This window comes from Rhamphochromis longiceps, linkage group LG18, assembly GCF_057381845.1.
Source record: "Rhamphochromis longiceps isolate RC_006_pf linkage group LG18, R_longiceps_female_GT1.1, whole genome shotgun sequence".
NCBI classification, from domain to species: Eukaryota; Metazoa; Chordata; class Actinopteri; order Cichliformes; family Cichlidae; genus Rhamphochromis; species Rhamphochromis longiceps.
In genome coordinates, this window is record NC_140574.1 from 5,732,270 (window position 1) to 5,755,517 (window position 23,248).

Sequence of the window (23,248 nt, forward strand, 5' to 3'; positions counted from 1 at the left end):
TTAATGAACATCCAAGGAGAAATTGTGAGGTTTAATAATGTTCTGCAAGTCATCTTGTTGTTATGGTTCTTTTTTGTTTTTTAGCCTAATGAGTTCAGCTCGTGGAGACGATTCTCTAAAGCTTCACTGAATGTATTTAAAAACAAGCATTTGTTTCCTTGTTTAAAATTTGAGATTCAGGGCTTTCAGATTATCAAATAACAAAATTTTGTTGAGCCGTAAAAGCTCGACACGTGTTACCGGTGTGTTAATTAGCCAAACATAACAAGTAAAACTCTCTAATGTTAAGCTATAAGCAAACCAGGCCACAGTCACATGACTTCAGCACCACCACCAGCAAATCCTGTCCTCTGTGTGAGGACATCAAATGTCCCCAACAACTTACAGTCTCAGTCTGACACTTGCTGACATTCATCCTCTGATAAAAGCTACAAAATTCAGTTTGTTTTTTTAAAACAAGGCGAAATTGTCTAAAGCTAGAATTAACCACAGATCTTAAGGCAGCAAAACAAACAAACAAACAAACAAACACACAGAAAACCATTTCAGAAGCGAGGCAGATTAAAAGGACTTAAATGTCCAGGTGTACCCTGACTTTCATCCCACCACAGCTGGGACAGGCTGCAGCATTCCTACAACTCTGACATGGATAAGTGGAAGAACATGGATGGATGGATATACTGAAAAATTGTCAAATTGTCCAAAAATGATTCCATGCATTCAATTTATTGATAAAAACATTTAAAACAGACTAACACTAAATTTAATATTCGTTTTATTAAAATTGAATTCTTGTAAGATTCACTCTTTTTACAAAACAGTCAACATTTGGGAACTTTTTTGCTTTTTGTTAAGAGGAAACAGGGTTTACTTTAAACTCCTCAATCTAAGGTCGGTGTGTTTCATAACCAGTATGTGGCGACACATTGAACCCACCTCCGTACAGTATGGCAGTGTTGTGAACAATCATCTGAGCGTCTGCTTTGAACTCTTCAAAAGTCTTGTACTTTCCTTCAGACAGATTCTGAAAGAGTCACAAATATTGAAAAGAAATTTATTCAGGAGGAGAACGAGGACAAAGAGTCCACTCACATGCTGAGTGTGTGTTAGGTGAGTGATACAAAAGAGGTTACCCCACACACCCCCCCCCCCCCCCCCCCCTTTGGCAGGAGCTGGATGTGATGCACGCCTTACCACAGCACAGCCCTGCCTGTCTGACCAAATCTTGCAAAATGGTTATTTGCAAACCATTCCCAGTACTTAAGACTCAAGTCAAATTTATTTGCATAGGGCCATTCCTCATCTTGCTAACTTTTTCTTGTGTTATGTGTTTGCATCACTGAACTGTACATAATACAATGTAACAAGTGTTCCTTTTAACATTTAAGGTTTCATGTTTGCTCCACTTGATCAGAGTCAATTTCTGTGGGGAGGAATTTGATCTTCCCCAATCAAACGCTGGTACCTATGTGAGTCCAAAGTCTTTCTAGCGCTGATGAGATGCCATGCTAAAGTAGCAGAGTTTTGAAAGCGGAGCAGAACAATATATTAGACAATACTGAGAATAGATTCCAGTGCACATACTTGGTTCCACCTCACAGCCTGAGAATAGCTTGACAAGGGTGTTAGTCCCATCACAAGCTGATTAGCTAATCAATAGTCATCTCAGAGAGCTCACTGGAGCGTTCGCTTTTCAGCGGAGAAATTACACAGTTTCATACCACGATGCCAGAACCCACTCAGGAGTGGATGAACTCAAAGTTCTGGACCCTGGAAAGTTTTTAGACTAAAACAAAGTTAAAAAAGGGGCTTCAATGTAATTCACAGAGATTACCTCCAGGTCTGTTGAAAAAAAATAAATAAATAAATGAATGTGGAAAAGAAAAATCAGCTTCTAAACTAACTGATGTCCAAATCCAGCTCACAGAAACAAGCCTGACAACCCAGATGTTAGGAGAACCCAGTACATGATTCTGAAAACAGCCTTGAAATCACAACCTCTGCACAGTGAAGGTCAAAATGGCTGTGAAAATAACACAAATATACTTAATCAGACAAATGTAAGCGGAGCTGTGATGATGCCGAGCTCCACTGTACCTCTTGGATGTTGGAGACGTCCAGTGCAGTGTGGATCAGTCGTCTGTACATGGGATGTTTAGTGTCTTTGCCTTTTTTGTTCAGGTCCACTGCCTGCAACGTAGACGAGGTGTAACGATAAAACGCAGTCTGACGTAGAAAAGCAGGGATGTGTTAGAGGAAGGTGACGGAGTAATGAAGGAGGGGGAGCTTGGGAGGTCTACATCGATAGAGGCAGCATGCGGGGTTAATGATGAGATTTAATATGCCTTTAAGAGGGAGACGGGGGGAAGATAAAGGAGAGAGGAGATGGAGGGACTGAGTGTGGGCATGGAGACGTAATGGGAGAAAAGATGAGGGGAAGGGTTGTATAATGAGGCCTTTTTTTACTATTACACTGATTCAGCTCCATATTTTTATTCTCGGACTTGAAAACAATCAATATTTATCATTAGTTTTTCTGCAGCTCCTCAGTTGAAGTTCGCGTCCGTCCACCTTTTAAGCCAGCACTCTACTAATCGGCTGCTTCTCACGAGTAGACCGTTTAAACATTAGGTGGGCGGGGCTTCTGATGTCACAGCCAGAGCCGCGCGTGCCTGAGATGAAACGAAGCATTCAGAGCAGCCTGAAGCATGACTTTTTGGCTCACAGGAATTTCTCGCACATATGCTGGTCTTATTATTGAAAAACCTCATCGTGAGCACCCACAGCTGTATATGTGTAACTACGGTAACGAAACAGGAGGAAAAAGGATTTGTAACATGCAAATCTTGTAAGCTGGATTTCCATAGTTAGGTTTGATGACAACAACAACAAAAACAACCAGGAGTAAAAGTACAAGCTGTTCTCACCCTCTCCTTCATACGCTGGACAATGAAGCGCAGGTATTTACACATCTCCTGTTTGTTTAAGTTCTTCTTTTTACTTCCCTGATGATGTGCAGAAAGAAAGAAAAAAACCAGACAGACATCACATCACTGCAGGAAGTGTTCTGACAGTGTAATAGAAATACATTTCAATATTAAGTCATTATGGCCCCTGGCAGCTGTTAGAAAGGCAATATCCTGAAATATTAAAAGATAAAATCCTGTTGGAGAGAAACAGAAAGCAGTGTGGGACAGAAACGACTCTATGTGTGAAAAAAAAAAAAAGACTAAGACTGTAGGATCATCTGTTTGTAAAGACCAGCCTTATTCTTAATCATCAAACAGCCCAGAATCTGTTCACTTTCTCACGAACGTGCTTGCACTCTTCGAGCACCCACCCTGCAGACGACGCACTGCCAGGGAGATCCTCCGTCTCTGGGCTTGCACTCGTCCGACAGACACTTGAGATGATAGACTCGGAAGCAGTTGTCACATGTTAGGACGTCACCCGGTAGGTGACACTCGAAGCAGTACCAGTCGTGGCTCTCCGTCTCCCAGTCCTGCAGCGAAGACACAGCAAAGCACAAGTTTGGGTGACCCCCCCCCTCCAACCCGCCAACCACAGCAGGGGAGGAAATGATTTTATTTTTTTTCCTATCCTCCATCCTTGATTAAAGCTAGCTCACTAGGATGTCAAGCAACAGAGCAGAGAGACCAGTTAATTCCTGAAAGTGTCAGGATTTGCCCCACTGAGAAGCATCAACCTGTTTACTCAGCACTGACAAGGACCATCAAAAGCCTCAATTTTATTGGTTTAGCGCGCCATCGTAATCAAGATTTCTATATGGATCCTACTCGTCCTTTTTCCTGATTTGATGTCTGCGATGTGACTCACTTTCGATTTTAGATTTAATTTTTTGTAATTTATTGCTAGAGGACACAGGGGAGTCAGGTCAGATATAAACCCTAAGAACAAAAACTGACTGGTAACCTACAGGTAACATAGTCTACTGCTTTTTTGCTGCTCATGTTCAGATATGTCTAGAAAATATATGCAAATAGATTCTAGCACATGTGACTGAATAGCTGGTGGTATGATTGTAATATTAGGAACACTCGCTTCCCGAGTGCATTGCAGCAGAAACTTTTAAATACATCATTTCATTGAAATTCTACAGGAATCCTCTATAAATGCACACTGACCAAACTTCCTCACATAGCCTGGGAAAAAAAACCTTTTCATCCTGAATCTGATTATGGAGACACACTCTGTGCATCAGCAGTGAAGTCATTTAGCCCAAAAAAGCTAATTTGGACAAATAACACTGTCCTTGTGATAGCTGAGTAAAAGGTCAATGATTCAAAGTGTGAATCAGTAAGATCATCTGGGTGGAAATATCTTTCCTCTCAGAAAATATGTTAAGCTGGTTTTCAGAAAGAGCCCTTCAAGCCTTTTTCCCTCTTTTGTGGATATACAAGAATGAAAAGAAAAAAAGTGGTTGTGCCGAGTTCCTACAAGGTGTGAATGTGGTGAACGGCCTGAGTGATGAACACTACTACAGGAGGGAATCATTCGATTGTTCCTAGATAAACGCAAACAGGGAAGCGGCAGGGCAAAAATGCAGTTTATCTATAAATCAATGCAGCTGTTGAACAACTACAAAGAGGCTTCACAAATGCTAATATTAAAGTAGTGAAGGTTTATTTGGCGTTCTTAAATTATAAATTTATTATTTTTGTCGACCTTTCCTTTTCAAAACTTTTGTTTTAATTGCTTTTTTGTGGTTTGCTCAATTTTAATGAATGCCTGCTACTTCTCTCGGCAATTACTGGCTAGCCTTGGGGCCGGGCATCAATCCTCATTAGTAGGACCACAAACGTGTTTAAATTTCTGTAATGCTCTGTAATCTGGTTTTCTTATGCTAATGTGCAACATTTAACATTTCCCTGCGATGGACTTTAAGTAGAACTGCACAATACAGCTATTGCCATATAATTCAGCCATATTATTGTATCAGCCAATACCCAGCTGATCCTCCTCTATTCCCTGCTAAAAGTAACACAGTCAAGTCCGGCAATTTGTGACCTGTGACACAGTTTTTACGAAGATGGTGCAACAGATTAGAAATGAAATGATCAAGACTGCAGATTCTCAGCTTTAGCTCAAAAGTCTGAAAATAGAAAATACTGTGCTAACCACTGAGGGTGATTTTATTTTTCATATGATAACTTAAAGTTATTCTTGTCGAGTAAGAAGCCCCTGCTACGTCACCAGAAAGGAGTTTCCTCCTGCTTTTATTGAACTATAATTAAAAGTTGTGTTCATAGAGAACAGCCTGTGAATGGATGATGTGCAGGAGCATTCCACGGCGTATCCGTAGCATTCAGCAGGTCAACTGAGTTGCGCCGAGACGGGAAGTAAAAGCACTAGAAATTCACATACTTATCAGCCTGTCAAGAGTCCAACTCCTCCCACTCACAGCCTTGCCGACACAGTGGGTCCAGCAGGAGTCGTGACTGAGTGCAGCTCAAAAAAAAGGAAATGCAAAAAAAAAAAAAAAAAACCCCCCAAAAACAGCACTTCTATTTCTCTTGATTTCTTCTCCATGTGCTGCTATAGTTTAGGGTTTGAGGGGGGTGAAGCACACTGGCTAATAGCTGCAGCAATGACAAAGTAGTAAAGAGTTTCTGATGAGGTCTGTTTGCCTTCTGCTTGCTCAATACTGAAGAAAATCTTTTTAAGAATGCATTTTCCTAAACAATCCTGACAAGTCTTTAAACAAAAGACGGTAACAAAAATCGAAAGTGCAGGAGTGTAACCCGCTGCTTCATATAGGGGATGAAACTAGCCATAAAAACACCTGCAGGACTCATTTGTCCTGCAGGTTTTTCGCATTTCTATTTTTTTAAGCATCTCTTTCGGACCTTCAAATGCATCTCACTGCATCAAAGTATATCCTAATCCCTAAAACTCATCTGTAGGAGCCAGGGAAGCAAAAGGACATCAGGAGTTACAACTGAGGATGAACAGCTCAATCCTTTGCAGAACTCTTTTTACTGGTGAAGTTTAAAACAAATATATTAGTGTTGGAAGAAGACTTTATGAATAAGCTGTTCTAGTTATGATCAACTGTTTATTTAAGCAATTAAATACTGTTCTCCATCTGTAACTGTAAATAAGAATGTTTATCAACTAGCAAAAAAAAACAAACAAACAAAGGAGCCCTAATGTTGTTATGCCACACATCATTATTAATCGATGTTTAAAATAAGGCTCCAAATCGAGATGTTGTATTGCCTCGAACTCGAATGAAATAAGGAACTGAGGACGTATAAACTCAAAGGAGACGAGGAAAGAAAATCAGAAAGTGATCCTCAGGTTTTACTTGCATCCGTTTTTTTTTAAAAAGATTGGAATAATTTAATAGCTGATTGCACAAATTAATTACAAATTACAAAATGTAATTGCTGTTTTTATAATTTTATTCATTAAAAAATAATAAATCTATGAACAAATTGATGGCGTGTTTAACAGAGCTGAAAATAAATTAAATCATTAATTGAAAAATTCTTTAAAGAACAAAAATTTAAGATAATTTTTTTTGGGGGGTCGGGGGGGGGGGGGGGGGGGGGGGGGGGGGGCAGGCATAATTTTCAATGAACCCCTTGAATTAAAGCTGAGAGTCCGTCTATCCCATCTCGCTTGCGTCGCTTTAAACCCACAGTGGTAATGCGCAGATTCAAACCTGCACATCTACATTGCCATTTCAGGCACATACAGGATCTCACCACTGTAGCAGTGATCGTGGTCAGACCACATATTTTCGTCCAAAGTTTATCTGGGAACAAAATGAGCTCACACGAAGTACAACCTCAAAGATTCCCAGCTGAACAGAACTGAAGGAGGGTTCAAAATTTAAGTCCGCGTAGATGTAAACACACTCTAAAAATCCATGCACCGATTCGTCAAAGGACTTCTAAAGCGTAATAGTCTCTTCACCCACACAAACACTTGAAAAACAGAGAGATGGTGCTCGTGTTCTGCTGAGTGTCAAGAGCCACTTCACTATTGTTGGACTGTCTGATGAAAGACAAGTGGCTGACTTCAAAAAGCCAGAGCTCTGTGAGCCAAGGACACGACGTCTGTGGTTTCAGCAAAGTGACTTTTAACACAAGTGCGGACAGATTTGGGCCCAAGCACAACAGATATTATTACAATAACAACGTTTGAATACAGACTCGGCAACACCAACACTAAGATAGAGATACGACTATAAAACTGTGCTTAGCTAAAGTTCAACTCCCCCCAAAAAAAGCCTTTTATGAGTTCCAATCACAGACTTCTCTTAACCGTGAAGTGCTTCTTTGCTTTTTGGAGGGAGAAATGTGCCCCGACTATACGCTGCCAAGGCGAGGGCTTTGAGAGCGATAGAGGAAGAACCGAGGCAGTGAGAGTTGGCTGCCTTTAGCTTTACTCTGGTTAACAGCTCTGTACTGTCAGTGTCAAGCTGGGACACTCCACAGAGCCGGGCAAGGTCGAGCAACAGGGCTAGCATGCCTTATTGTGACCCACAAAAAACAACTCCAGGATTCATCTCCATTGTAAGGCTTCACTCCCAGCCTACAAACACAGATCCATCACTACAGCACCATCAGTGGGCATTTTTGTTTGCCTTTGAGCAGTACCACCATTACTGCAATGTCAAGTAGCTATGGTTTGTACTGCTGCCTGATGATAGTGACAACTGAATAAGTAGTCGTGACTACTTAGTTGGGTAGAAAACCCTGACAAGGGTTTGCACTGCTGATGGTTTTTTGGTTGCCCCAGTTAAAGCAACTAACAGAATAATGAGCTGACTGAGATAATTTATCTCCATTTCAGTGGCTCAGAGGATCAAAGGCTGCTAATGCTGGTTAGCTAAGCAGTGGCTTTTGTTACATAGGTTACCATGTTAAGCTAGCCCGCATCAAACTCAGTCAAGCTCAATAAGAATATCTGAATGAAAAATGTCTGTGTCGCTATGACGAACAAAGTCCTTTCTGTTAGCATTTCTGATCCTGTCTCTCTCCACAGGCCCAAGTTAAATGTTTATTCTCAGAGAGAAGCACTAAGTTTGAGTTTTTCCAGCTATCAGAGCAGTTTGGAGCCTATGTTCATAGCGTGCAGACGTTTTAAACCTTGCTAGGGAGGCAACATTGCAACAATGGCTACTTACTAATTAAAATCTCACAAATCAACATATTTAATAGCAATGACACATCAAATATTAAATCTTATCCTTCTATAAAGTTATTCTATTGTTCAAGTTGTTTGCTAAAATATTTGATGGTAAAAATTTTTTATCTTGACACATTAAATAGCCTCTCTTTTGGTGTCAAGTGTTTCATTTCCTGTGTGTATTAATTGTATGTGAGATGGCCCACCCTTAAGCACCACGGCAAACCCTGCACTCAGTGATGTTAGTTACAGTGTTTATGCACAGTAAAGAAACTGATCAAAGAGCATATCCACTCAGAGGCCTGTCAAGCGTTCAATAAAGTTTCAAAAACAAATGAAATTCGCTCGGGAGGATCTAAAGAATGAAAACAGTGTTTGAGCAGCGAAACTCGCTGAACGATGTCAAAATAATGGGTTAGTAGCTGCAATGAAATAATGTGCATGTAGACTCTTTTACTGTGTGTAACTACTGTCAAAGTGCATCAATACATCACATCATGTTCATTACCATGCATCAAATGAGTAGATTTAAGTCAGTTTAATAACCAAACTTTCAATAATCAACAAGCATTTAGGGGACGTTTAATGAAATTGATCCTGTAAGATCAGGTGAACCTGGATTTAATCCAGCCTGGCTTGAGGGAATGCTTTTAAAACTGAACTTTAATTTTTTTAAAGAACCTATTTGTGCTATTTTTGAAAGTTATGTTGTTGTGCAAATGCCATGGTTATCTGTTAGAGGACCAAATAAATCTTGAGGTCAACCAGAGGACACAGCTCACGCCAGCTGGACTGAATCCAAGCACCTGCGGTGGGAGAACTGGCCTCCATCTAGGCCCTGCTTCAGAGTGCTGCTCACATTCAAACTCTGGTCTGTCCGCTGAGTGATTACTAACCTGAAAGAACCAGTCGGCCGTGTTATTAGCAGCAGGCACGGAGGAAACTAAAGAGCACAACCACACAAACCATAATCACCCAGCTCCCCTCCCACCCCCACCTCCACTGTTTCATCAATTGAAAATGAAGGAAAAAAGAAAAAAAAGAAAATAAGCATGCCAGACAGAAGTTAAGACCACAGCAGAGCACACTGTTCTTAGAAGAACTACAACTACCAAGACCAAAATACTACAAACTCACAAATGCTTGCTACCAACCTGCGGCCATGCTAGCATTGCTTGTCATCTCACATGAGAATGTGATTGAGTTTAAGCAAACACCAATTGCTTTTCAAGCCATAACTTGATATTTGAGTATGTTTGGCTGGGTTTTTTTTTTTTTTTTAAAACATCAGGAGACTTTGTGTTATCAAAATCAAGCAACAACACACCTGTAGATAAGTAGCAAGCACATATTTCATAAAGATCACTGATCACTTCCGCAAGAAATTTGGCCACGCAGACACAGCGCTGCAACGGACTTTCATGAAGCTTTTCACAGCATAACTGAATGACAGCATGTAATGTCTGGCAGTGCGATTACTGCTAACTCTAGGCCAGCAAGCAGAATGATTTTCAAATGGAAACCGGATGCATAAATTCATTTACGGTGCAGCAAGTGGACTCAGTCAAAAGCACTGCACAAAGACTCGATCTCTTACTTTCAATCTCATTTTAAACGGCTTCTAACTTTTGCACCAACCAGACCATACTGTACGCTGTTTAGCTTTTCTGCAGCCTGCTTAAAAAGATTCACTCAAATCCCCGACTGCACTGCATGTGGCAGAACTGATTTCTCACAGAATGATGTTAGTTGAGAGGAGGGGAAAATGAGGGGAGCAAATGAGAACAAACCCTGGATTTGAAAATAACGATGCAGCCCTTACCTTGCTTCCCTCGGCTTTTGGATCCTGTGATTGCAAGTGATTCAGAGAGTAGTGTTTAAAAGTCCTGCTAAAATAACCTGGGCTCCACTGGAGCCTCAGTGTCATGTCCCTTAGAGACCCATGCCTTTCTCCACTCACAAAAGTATTCTGTGATGACCCACAACATATAAAGAGCCAGATCTATCAAGCTTTCTATGTTTCCATGACTCTTCTCTGGTCTGCAATCATAACAAATAAACCTGTTCTATTAAATCTGAAGTCAGTGTGAACTGTTACATGAGCACATGGAAGTTACAGTTGTTTTAGAAAGAGTAGAAAACTTAGTTTCCTATCAAATCAAATCACAGATTTGTGTTTTTCCTGCATTATGTTTCACTGTAGCTCACTCATGACTGATGATGCTAATGTTGTTTAACAGGTAAAGTGTGACATTGATACAGCCAGTTTTTGTACCCTAAAGAAACAAAAACAGTAGGATTAAAAACAGCCACAAAATACTTTACCCCCCACTTGCATTTGCAAAGTAATGCACACCACAGCCTTTTGAAATACAGATGGAAAAATACACAAAGGTTCTCCCCAGACAGTGATAAATTGAAATAGTGCACTCTGCACAAATACTGTGACAGACTGACTGTAAGAATCACTACACTGCGAATACTGCCTCACTACTAACTGGGGAAATAAAACAAGTATTGCAAATTTCAAAAGAAGTCTATCAATAAAACTGCAGAGCAGATGGCTTCCTTCTCAAGGCAAACGACAGCAGAAGCTGATGGAGTATTTTCTGCACATGCACGCTGAGCGGTAATTATTGAAGCCTTGTATTAATCTGAAATACCACTCCTTCCTACCCAGCTACCTCTGCTGTTTGGCACTTACTGCTTAAGAACGTGCCTGTATATCATCTGTGAACATAGTAAAAGACGTACTGTGTGCATGCTGTAAATTCATTACTAAAAACCAGCAAATATTTTCATTATAGACAATGGCTTTAATAGGTTTTATAGGATTATTGAGATTTTCCCCTAGCTAAAACACAGGACTAAAAATGATCGGTAAGGAAACGATACAATCTGCCAACTCTTACAGGCTGCTAAAAAGTGTCAGCTATCAGTCAGATCAACACTCAGCTGTGCAGACCCAACTACTACTTTCTATTTGTGGCCATTAACACAAACTCAGACATTAAATTCACAACTGCTTGTGAACTTGATAAATTGTAGTGGGCTCACCATCTCATCCCCAGGCAGCCAGTATCCCTCTTGCTCGATGCCGGCCTTGGAGCCCTTGCAGCCAACGGTCAGGGTCTCCACCACCAGGCCGTCCTTCACAGCCAGGCTCAACTGTCTGGCGGTTTCCTTCGGATGCATGCCAAACACACGGCTCAGGTACCTGCAAAGTCGGAAGTGGAGATGTAATTGAGGAAAATCAGAGGCAGCTGTGCTAATGACAGCCATTTTTTAATACTGGCTAAAGATGAACATTTAAAACGCGAGGCAGGCGGAAAACACAGCAGAAACATACTTGGATTAATACTGCTGGATGGGACAAAGACCAACACCTTTCTCATCCCTTAAACCAGCTCTAATTCGTGTACACATCCGTTGGAGAGGCTGCATTTTCCCCACCATGTTTAAATTAGCCGTCTCACTGTTTTGTAATTTTCCAACAAAACCCCAGAGCTACATAAATTAATTTACAATCTTCGGAAAACAGATTAGGGATACGTGTGGTATTTAAAATTGCAAGCAGAGGAGGACTTTTTCCATCAGCTTCCCCTCTCACGAGCGTACATTTACAAAGCCGATTCCTGCAGCTGCTCGCTGATTGGTAGGACAATTCTCCGAGCAAGGTCATGTATCGTCTACTGGGGCAGTCAGCCAACAGACAGACCACAGGATTTCCTCCAGAAAGAGTTGTTCGGCTGGCATAGGCCCAGGGGTGGGGATAGATAGTGAATACAAGTCAGAGAGTATTACCAAAGGATCTGAAATCAATGTACAAGGGTCCTCTGACCAGGATAGCGGAAGCTCTACTGACTACATGACATTTCTATTTCTATCTTTCTCTCTCTACACCATCGTCCTCCGAACCGCAGCACTTAAAAATAATCAACTTTTTTCCTGTTAAGTTCACCGAGTTTTAATCTCAAATTGCATCAAATGTATGATGTTGCAGGATGACAATTTTTTTTCCAGCTTAATATCTGTCCTACTCTAAGCAATGCACAAGTGCAACTAGTCCAATTTTTACTATAGTACAATATGGAAAGTAAAAGCTTTATTCAGCTCCTTTAATCCTTTTTGACTTCAGTCATTTTGTCAATTAAAATGTCAGATAACAGTTTTTAAACAGTTTTTTTGACTCATTTGTCACACAAATGAGGCAACATTGAAACAAATCAGCCAGCAAACATTCACAATTAAAAAGATGGAACCATCTAATGCTTGGTGCTTTGGCATAAAGCACAAAACGGTTGCCAGATTAACAACATAGTTGCAGATTAAGAGATCTCCTCCACAAATCATTCCAGCTCTTGTGACTAGTCACACCTGGATTTAATTACCAGCCCATTCCAGTGTACGTACGCACCTTGTTTGGTTAAGTTGGCAAACAAACTGACATGGATTTTATATAAAGGTTTTACAGCAATTAAAGACACCAAAAGCAAAGAATTCAAAGGAGTGCATCTTTTAATGTTTTTTCCCTTTATTTTAACAGATAGTTATTTTGTTAGATCAACAGAATAAAAACAAAATTTTTATAAATTTAACTAACCCATATTTTGGGTATTTAAAGTTAGCAGTTAGGTTGGTTAACATGTAACTAACTGATTCTAAGCTGCCTGATAGGCTGGTTAAAGATTAGCCTCTGCCTCACCAACTTTGTTCTCCTTCTACATCACCCATCACCTTTATAGCCACAAAGCCGACACGGTGAAATTAAGCTGCAGTGGGGCTGTAAAGAGAGGGGAGGTTGTACAGGAAAGCTGGTGCTATCCGTTGCATGCCAGTGCTTGCCGTTACCATGACAACACCCACTCGCCGCCAGTATTCATTTGGCAAGCCGCCAGGTCCCAAGGTGTTCGCCAACTTGCTGAAAAGAGATGTGCCAAGTGTTTCATTGAGTCTGTGCTCCATCCGCCAACTGAAAGGAATGACTGATCAGCAAGGTCTGCTTTGGGTGATTTGTCATCAATTTGCATAGTCTGAACAATGTGGAATTCTCGCAGCAGATAAAAACCAAGATGGTTAAAACGTCGTGACCCCAACCTGCTGCAGATTTAAGGTTTCTACAGCAGGAGCGAAGCAATTAGAGGGAGAGCTGACCACATGGCGAGAACAGCAATGAGCGAGCAGCAGCTGGAGACTGTCAGAACTTAACAGCTGCCAATCAAGGTATTGATCCATGTCTGGTTTGCCCTCCAGTATAAACAGGGCACAACACAACACCCAAAGCTTTGCCTTCGCAGCTTGAGGAAAAAAACCCAACTGTGAAATAGAAACAGCAATGCCAGACTAGGGGTGTGCAATATCAACCGGGACTCGTACTTTAGTCAATTATACGAAACCAACTTGTCACAACAAAGGACCGTACTAGACAGTTATCAGAAATAATAGCCACTTAAACTAATTGTTCATGTTTTACTGATGTTCAACAGATGTTTACTATTGGTTTTAAGATTTTTAGTGCAGAGACCCATCTGTCCTGGCAGACAGCAGCTGCATCCTTCCCCGTCTGGAAAAATAAGATGCATGACAGCCTCGTGAACCAGAACGATTTTACACGGCTTTGATCTACAAAATGACCCCGCTCGATTTACGCTTCGTCAGAGTCGACGCCATACAACTAGGGCTGCCACAAACGATTATTTTGATAGTCGACTAGTCACCGATTATTTTTGCGATTAGTCGACTAATCAGATCATCATCCATTGGACGTACAGCTTATTGCACCAGCAGCATCTGGTCTTATATAACTATCATTAGCTTACAGCTTTAAGTGTTTAAGGTCTGTGCTAACTAAAAATAAAGACAAGATGGTAGTTTATTAATTTTTAATGAAATTTGCAGATTGTTTCGGTGAAGTTTAATAAACTCCTTGCTTTCTAAAATATAACAGGACACCGGAGTATATTCTCCAGCGTCTCACACCTCTGATAATCAGCTGTCTGCTTGACAGTTTTAGCTGTGCAAAAACTATAACTATAATCTCAGCCAAACCGATTTACTCAGGAACAAATAAAATACTAAAGAAAGCCAAACAATAACATTTTTAAGTTATCTAAGTGACTTATATATATATGTTTAACCTGACTAGCGAAAGACGGCGGTGGGTTTGAAAACGATTTGCCGGGAGTCCGGTGTTCTCACGGCTCTAGTTAGCCTTGCCCCCGTCTAGCTAACGAGCTAGTGGGTAACAGACGTCTCCGAAAACGTCGGAGCGCTTTTGAAAATATGTGGTGTCTTGATAAACTGAGCAGATATTTGAGGTTTACACAGCTACATTCTCGCCTGAAAATATGTTAAACGTTTATTTTGTGACCCAGAAAGAATAATAAGAGTAAAGTTAAAACTAACTAGCTGCCGCCATTGTTGACAACTGCGCTGGGCTGCGCTATGAATTCTGGGACACAGCTTCTTCTTCTTCGGGGTTTAACGGCAGCTGGCATCCTTGTACATGCAGTGCTGCCATCTTCTGTTTCAGTCCGTTATTACACTCTTAAATCCTGCTACTTATTCCTGCGTCTTTTGGGATCTTACAAAGCTTCAAACGATGCGTCGACTATTAAATTAGTCGTCGACGATTTTAATAGTCGACATAATCGTGACTAGTCGACTAATCGTGGCAGCCCTACATACAACCTAAACAAAGTGTTGGGGAGTAACGGAATACATGTAGCGCCGATACGTATTTAACCTCCTAAGACCCAAACTCTTCCATGGCATGCATTTTTTTTTTTTTTTGTGTCCCGTTTGGATCTTTAGCCATCAGAATTGTTGTCTTAAGGCCAAGAAAGATGCCAAGCAGATTTATTTTACCAAGTGGATCATCATGGCCTTGCCATATTGGTCCATTTGATTGACCTTTATTATAATTATGAATTTATTTTATTTTCAGTTGCTACAAACGGGACAGACATGACTGGGGGATAGGACAGGGAGAAAGAATGAAAGAAAGAGAGGGAGAGAAAGAAAACCAAAGGGGAGAAGAGACGGTGAGAAGGGGGGGAGAAAGAAAAAAAAAGAAAAAAAAGAAAAAAAAAAGAAAAACAAACAAACAAACAAACAAAAACAAAACACCTGGGTCACCTGTATGGAGAAAAAAAACAGAAGAGAAAGCAAACAACAAAGAGCAACATAATAATTAAAAAAAAAAAAAAACCAGCACCATCACAATAAACTAGCTAGCAGTAGATATCAGTAGATGCTAAATAATAAACGATATTGTGCAGCACGCAAGATAGACAGCGCACAATGTGCTTTGAGGCAGCAGCCAAGAAAGGTGTAGTCCGTGTCTGTGAACACCCGTGTGTACACCTGTGTGCATACCTGTGTGGATCAGCATGGCATGCATTTTTAATTTCTCTTTGATATCTGGGCATATTGGGACCCGATGAATGTAAAAACAAAGAATTACCAGATTTTTTTTTTTTAACCTGATTTTTGTTTCTAAGAAAAATGAGAGCCACATATGAGGATATTTGTTTAAAATTTCGATAGAACAGTAGCAGAATAATGTCCTCGTAAGTGGATATCAGGCCATTGTTGAGCAAAATTTAGTATTTTGGTCTAAATAACCCATAATGTGATGTCCACATATGTGGACGGCAGGTCCTAGGAGGTTAAAATACAAAATATGAGTAACTGTATTCCGTTACAGAGTTATTTTCCTGTTTCATATTGTGGCGGGTCAGGACTGTTTGGGTTTTGTTTGACATGTTCTGTTGTTCCAGGTGGCAGCGTTGCGGTTGCCATGGTTACAGGGTGACGCTCTCTCTCTGCGACTGTGTGTTTCCTGGGTGAGAGAGTGGCTTTTTGTTGTTGTGCTAAGCTAACAGGCAGAATGCTACAGGCATCGCCCTAAAGCATGTAGCCTCATGGGCAGTGTAGTCCGTGCTGCAGGGAGAAGGGACTGCCATACACGTTATGTGTCTGAGCGCGAGGAGGGAGAAAAAGGAGGGTGGAAAAGTACGAGTTGTCATCGAACAAAAACGAGAGCTGGAAGCATGTAAATACAATAATAACCCTTCAGTAATAGTAATAAATCACACGGCAATAGTACATTCGTGTAGTTGTAAAAAGCAAGATAATATATTAAGATATATTATATTTCAGAATACATTACTCTTATTGAGTAACGTAACGGAATACGTTACAAAACACATTTTGGGGTATGTATTCTGTATTGGAATACATTTTAAAAGTAACCTTCCCAACACTGCCTAAACAGTGCATAAACACTTTCTCCACAGGTGTGTGAATATTAACCTTGAAGGCCGACAGTGGCGCCCGTACAGTTTATGATACTAGCCACACTCTGTAAACAACACAGTCTCTGTGCCATTTCATCCATTGGAAAGAGTCAGTGTTGGGATTGCTATTCAAAGAAAGTAATGTATTACACATTACTTGTTACTTAAAACAAAAACAACAAAAAGTAATGCCCTATATTACTTATTTACTCACCTGAGAAAGTAATTCTTTCCATTACTCATTACTCTGTGACACTGTCACATAATTACCCCTTAACACTATAACGCTGACTCAATTCTCTATCTCAACAAGGATAGATATAATCTTTTTTTAAGTGTCTTGTATGAACACAAACCCAACAATGCAGACCAAATCTGAAAACCAACCCAAAGAGACTTTGAAGTGATGGCCACACTTTGAACTACAGAAACATGAAACAAGCCTGACAGCTCTTGCTACCTACTGAAGATCAGGCTCTGGCTGCTGGGCTCGGGTCAGCATGAACTCAACTACATCACCAGCTTGGGTTCTTCGCTACCTTTGTGTTAGCATGCGGTCTGCGCAGATGCCTACAAAAAGTCCAAAATCTGTTTTCTGTCCTTGGCGCAGTTTAAACTTTTTATGAAATGAAAATAAAAACAATGTCTAAATCTGCACTCCAGCTGATTACAGCCAAGTGCACAGGAAGAAGACATGTTTGAATTTTTTTCCTGTTTACTCAGAATGCAGATAATTGAAGAACGTTTGTAATGCAAGTAATGGTGTAATTGTGACTGATGACTGAATTTAGTACAGTAAGTCTCCTGAAGCACATAAGGTGCTTACAGTAATGCAGTACTCTGGATCACATTACACCTAGCACTCCTGGACACAGCAACATTTCAGTGATATTAAAAATGTTTTTGAGATGTGAAAAACATGATCAACTGTTCACATTCATAAACAATGTTTCACCTCTTCAGTTAAACTGCTCAGTTTTACTGTTTGAGTTTTACACTAGTGCAATTTTTTTGGAAATATGGTTGTATAAAGGGATGCTCAGTGACTCGACTAAAGTAGGTTGTAGCAGACGCGCCCCACTCAGATAGGCGCCTGCTACACCCGTCCAACCCTGAAACCAACACCGAAACTAAAGCCGTGCACAACTGAGGATACAGACACAAGCAACACAGATTTTAATCATCGTAAAATACGCACATCAAATCAAGCGCACACCGCATTAAGAACATTTTCACTGCTTTTTGACCTAAGTGAGAGCCCTTTCCAGCAAGAAAACTACTCAGACACAAATGCACTAGACTCTGCTCTCAAAACTGCTTTGTCACAAAACATGGAAGGTGTTTGTCTACCAGCCTCAGTTAATTAGTGTTAATATACAACTTGTTTTTAGTAAATCAGTTAAGACTGGGATCAACACGTTAAAACGGCAAAGCCAGTCAGAAATCATCAGCTTTTATATTTATTGTATTATTTCCACAAATCAAACTTTGGAAACTGCTGCCACACATGCATTACTGAAGTTAGAGGATATATGTAAGATATAGTTAAAGTAAACTTTGATTCATTACTCATTGTTGAAGCAGGGGTCAGTCTCGCTCTGCAGACAGAGCTGCCTGACTCAGAGCGTAATAAGCAGAAACACGACATAGCTTTAGAGTAGAAATCTTTTATGTAACACATGAAAAAAAACAAAAACTATAGTGATTAAAAACTAAACGCTGCACAGTCCTAAAAGACATCGAACTAGACCTGAATCTATTACAATAATAACTGATTAGTCCACCTATCCCTGAATGACGCAGTTGTTCACCAAGCAGGCTCTTGAATGTGACGGTTTAAAAATAATTGTTTTAAGATCATCATCTTGGTCTGTTTACATCTAGAAACTGATTAAACGAAACCACGTAATTACAGCTTGTAGCTGTAGAACAAAGTGATTACAGATATGACGCATTTCATTTTGGGTACATTTAAAATGAATTCAAAAACAAACATGAAGAACAATCCCTCAAGGGCATCCCACAAGGATAAATGGTGCTCATTTGAATACGATAACAAGCCAAAGGCAACATTAACGACAACTGCACAAAAGCATCTGTTATGTTGATGATAATTATTTGGCCACAAACAACAATCAAACAAATCGGAACACTTGTGTTTAGCATTTTGATGCTTTTCTGCTGGATATTATTTTGTAGTGGAAAAAAAAAAAGTTCTTGATAACATGTTCACCGTTTTCTACCACTTGGAATAAAGGACCAAGCAAACAAATTACTGACAATGATGAGACGCAGTTTCAGCCCTACAAAAATAAAAATACAGAAAGAAATTTGAAAGCTTTTTAGATTCTAGACATCTTAATCTAGAGAGATTAAGATTAAAGATTAAGTAGGAAGAGTTTTTCTAAGAGCTTCAAATATCGGTCACCCTGGAACATCAAAGAACCAAACCAAACAAATGATTCAAACAGCTCACCATATCAACATGAAGGTAGTTTGAGCGATGACATGTTAGCACAGTGATGACCTAAGGGGATAAAATGTCTTCGCACTCTGCCTTTAATGACCTAAAACACTGACTGGGGAGCTGACACAGCCATTTATGTTCATAAATAACATTACTACATCCGTGTTATCTGCAGTGGACTTACTTTGAGATCCTGTCCATGTTTGCGATTTGTTTCTGGTTGCGTATGACCTCGATGGCCTCCCAGACATACTGGACGACCTTTGGGTCCGCCTGCCTCTTCTTCACCACACGTGACATGATTTCCTTATTCATGACAACTGTAAGAAACAAAGACAAAAAAATATTGATCAGCAGTTATTTTGCTTTTGTTTAATAAATGAACAGAAACTTACCGGTAAACAAAATACAAAGAGGCACACAGACTGCTCCAACATGGCAAAAATCACAATCATGAGTATAACAGAAATGAACTGCTGATTATTTAACATGATTGTTCAATCATTTCATCAACATCAAGCATTTATTGGTCTAGAAAAATAAATCTTTTTCAAGGGGACTTTATTGAATTTTAATATAACCTCAGTCAGAAACAAATATATTGGGGGGGGGGGGGGGGGGATAAATCCAAGCATTTGTTCCTGACCACCGAGAACACTCACGTTAACTTTTAGCGGTCACGTAGCACATCATTATATACCAGCTAGCCCAACTTCAGTAACCCTACAAACGTCACTGCTGTTTAGTTTTCTGTCTTCATTTATGTTGGAAGTGATAACAGAGCTGTACGTTTTAATTTGTTTCCAAAACCCCGCAGTCAGGACAAGCTATATTGTATTTAGATAGAAGCTAGCGAGCTAACTCCCTGCTAACTTCCTGCTAAACTCCGTTAAATGTCATAAATTCCGTTTTCATGGATGCCTGGATGTTAAACTCAATTGTTACACCTGGTAGAGCAGAACACTGATCATTTTATTAAAGATGAAAGACTTTAGACAGTTTTTCAACTCTCAGTAATGCCATAGTGATCGTTTGATATATGGACCTGCAGCGGAGTTTAGGTCCAGACACGGCTGGTGACGTCAGACTGAACAATCGGATTTACCTCATAAGACAACACTCACATCACTGGATGAGAGCACATACATTTCAGAATATTTTTCTTACCTGGTAGACTGGTCGGGTAAGCTATTAAACAAATTAACTTGCATTCATTACGGTTTGGACAGTTATTGTAAATCTTCTCCAACTATGAGCAAAAGGTGAACGTAATGAATACACACAACTTTGTGTCATTCATGGACAAATTACACACAGGTGTAAATCTATAATACATTTATTTGAAGTTTATTTTTTTTGCCTCTAACAAATGTTTCCTCTGGTGACATTTTTTATTTAGGCCTTGCTGACATTAAAACTAGTAAATCATCACAAAAGCAGCAAAACACAAGTTTACATTTTGCCTGATAGAGACACGATGTTTTCTTTACAAATGGTTGCATAGTTTCAGATCACCTGATAGTCACCAGGGGCGATGACAGATAACTAAAACCAAAGATTGTGCAGAATCCTGCGCGACTCTCCTTCAAGACATTACACAGGTGATGTATGGTACTTGAGTCATCACCTCATACCTCACAAATAGTTTTACCCAAGTATTCGGACCACATACGTCCTTCACATTAAAGACGTCACTAAAAACTGTGAAAGGAAATGCTTCAAGTAACAGTAACAAGTGTCTGATGCATATCCAAACCTCTGATTTTCATCAGCATAAACTGGACCATCAGGACAGACGTGTTACTTAGAAGAAAACATTGTTCCTCCTTCCATCTCATCTCAATGTTTAAGAGGAAAAAGCTTGTACCAATGTTTAAAAAAATGAAATGAAAGCTGAAACATGGCAGCTATTTTTTTTACAACATTTTTAAAAATGCTTACACAAGCAGAAATCTACCTAAAAATGTAAATACACCCTACAGTTACTTTAATTAAACCCTGACTTTATTTTACAGTATGAAAAACTATAACAACAAGATGAAATATTATGATCTTAAGCTAATTGCTTATGCTTATGAAGACAAGAGATATATGCCAGTGTGGTTTGTTTTAAAACCACATGCAGTCACTAGTTACTTCAGTTTTTAATGCAATTAATTTCTCCTGAAACTAAATAAACTCAAACTGGTTAGGTTGACTCCTTAAAATGGTGCACAGGCCTGGCCTACCCTAAATATCTTAAAAAATTCAAATCCAATTTTATGCGGTGCTCCTCTTAGCCATCCGTGAAACTTAAGATGTCACTTTCATAAACCGCAGCCAAAAGCTAACCATAATACTACTGAAAGAATTTTAACATGAACGAAGAAGCTCGGCTTTAGTGCACTTGTGGTAGAAGAGGCTGAGACAGATGTCGACAGGCGATGTTAATTCTCACCCCTTTCTCATGAGAGAATGGACCGTGGTTTATGTCGAAAGCACGTAAGAACGAGCCGCATATTTGTTGTTGGGAGCAAAACAAACAAACAAACCACCTAAAAATAAATGCAGATTCGGTTCAAATCAGCACAAACAATGCAAAAACGCTGTCTGTGACAATGCAACACTGCATATATCGGTCATAGTCAGTCAGAGTCATTAGGCGTGAGAGTTGATGTTACTGCTCTGAGTGTGGCTTCTTAAAAATACAGAGTTGATGTTTTAATATTGCAAAACCAGATCACATGAAGCACCTACTATAGACACATCTGGAGTCCACAAAATGCTACTGGCAAGTGTTTCTACAACTTTATTTTATATTAAAAACAAAACAAAAATGCAATTTAAAATAAATAACCTTAGCCTGTGATATTTACTGATATCCGTGGCCAGAGCTCATCTGTTGCCAGTCAATTTTGCAAATAGTGTAATAAAGGGATTTAAAAACAGTTTCTTTGTTCTTTTTTTCTCTGGCACAAAATGTGGCTTAAACACACACACACACACAAAATAAAACAAGGCAGTGTTGGAAAATGGTTAAAATAAAAAAATAATCTGGATTTTACACCTTAATTTGTGTAACACTCGATTTTAAAACTGGCAATTTTTTGCACTGTTGACGAGAAAAAACTGTTTATGTTTTATGTGGATTCTGATAGTGAAACACAGAAAGTGCACAAATATTCTGATGTTCACATTCAAATACAGGGAAACGTAACCCGGCATCACACCATAGCTGAAGGCAAAACAAAATGAGGTGACACTGAGTAATGTGAGCTACCCTATTCTGTGTCAAGCGCAGTCGGTGTGAACGGGTGCCACCTGTGCAATGATGCCCTCGTTTCCTCCGTTCAGCCTGTGCCTCTCCTGAGATCACGCCGCGTGATGACAGGACGGGCGGCTCTGCACGCCGGCGTGCTCACACATCAATTAAGCAAGGTGTGCGACCCAGGAGCCCAATTAGCAGACAGACAGCCCAGGCTGAGTGGGCTTCGTGGCTCTCGCGGTAAACAAAGACGACACACCACGCTGCTGTTCCCTCACTAGAAAACTGACAGCCCCACCGGACGTTACGCCAAGAAGACAATCATACCCACTGGTTAAAACGCCGATTAAATCCACTTGACGGGCTCTAGGTTTAAAGAGGGCAACGCTGTCTAAACATTTTAGCACGACTCTCTGCCATTTACCGTTAGCCCGCTAACAGCAAGCGGGTCATAATAAAAGCTAGCGGAGGATCCCCGCTAGCTAAAACTAATGCATTACAACGCAGTGATTACCATAACCGCACATATAATATTTAATTTAAAGAACACACTTGTCATAACTTGTACCGTCAGCAACAAAGACAGCCGCGGCAGGCCACGGGCACTGCAATTGAAGGAGCTTACTTTAGCCACTAGCAGGCTGGCTAATGTCCAACTCAAAGCTTGTCAGGACAAAAAAAAAGTCAGCTTTCCCCCCAGTGAACTCAAACCAGCTCGATTACATTGTAGACTAAATGCGAGATAACCTAAATACCAGAAAAGTACATAACAATAATAGGTGATTGTCGGCCATGCGATAGTTATGAGTAGATTTAATCAGCAAAGCTAGTAAACTGTTACGCAGCTAGCGTTAGCTGATGGGCAGCTAAAACATGCCAGCTTTACAGGAAACACTGGTGAGATTCACAATCACGGCAACAGACTGGGAGTGGGAGCACACACTGTGTTTGGTCGCTACAAACTAGGCTAACTAGTTACCTACTCGTTTATTTTGAAGGGCGCCATGTTCACAGTCCTCCATCATGGGGACAGGAAAAGAAGCCACGGCTAAGCTAACGGCGTTAGCGCATGTAGTT

General features: G+C 40.2%; 1 protein-coding gene across 6 annotated transcripts in view; it reads right to left on the reverse strand.

Moving 5' to 3' along the window:
• zmynd11 (zinc finger, MYND-type containing 11) overlaps window positions 1–23,248 on the reverse strand; it is a 30,765-nt gene that overhangs the window by 7,244 nt on the left and 273 nt on the right. For 4 of the 6 annotated variants that reach the window (XM_085390190.1, XM_085390189.1, XM_085390188.1 and 1 more), the window contains exons 2-9: window positions 19,112–19,247; window positions 11,218–11,377; window positions 9,983–10,006; window positions 8,967–9,056; window positions 3,341–3,502; window positions 2,928–3,005; window positions 2,098–2,190; window positions 937–1,024 (exon numbers count right to left, since the gene is read on the reverse strand). In XM_085390190.1, coding sequence (XP_085246316.1) covers window positions 937–1,024; window positions 2,098–2,190; window positions 2,928–3,005; window positions 3,341–3,502; window positions 8,967–9,056; window positions 9,983–10,006; window positions 11,218–11,377; window positions 19,112–19,242 — 826 coding nt within the window. In that variant the 5' untranslated portion in view covers window positions 19,243–19,247. Of the gene's footprint in view, window positions 1–936; window positions 1,025–2,097; window positions 2,191–2,927; window positions 3,006–3,340; window positions 3,503–8,966; window positions 9,057–9,982; window positions 10,007–11,217; window positions 11,378–19,111; window positions 19,248–23,154; window positions 23,178–23,248 lie in introns of those variants that run through there. The other 2 variants (XM_085390187.1, XM_085390191.1) reach the window with 2 other exon arrangements.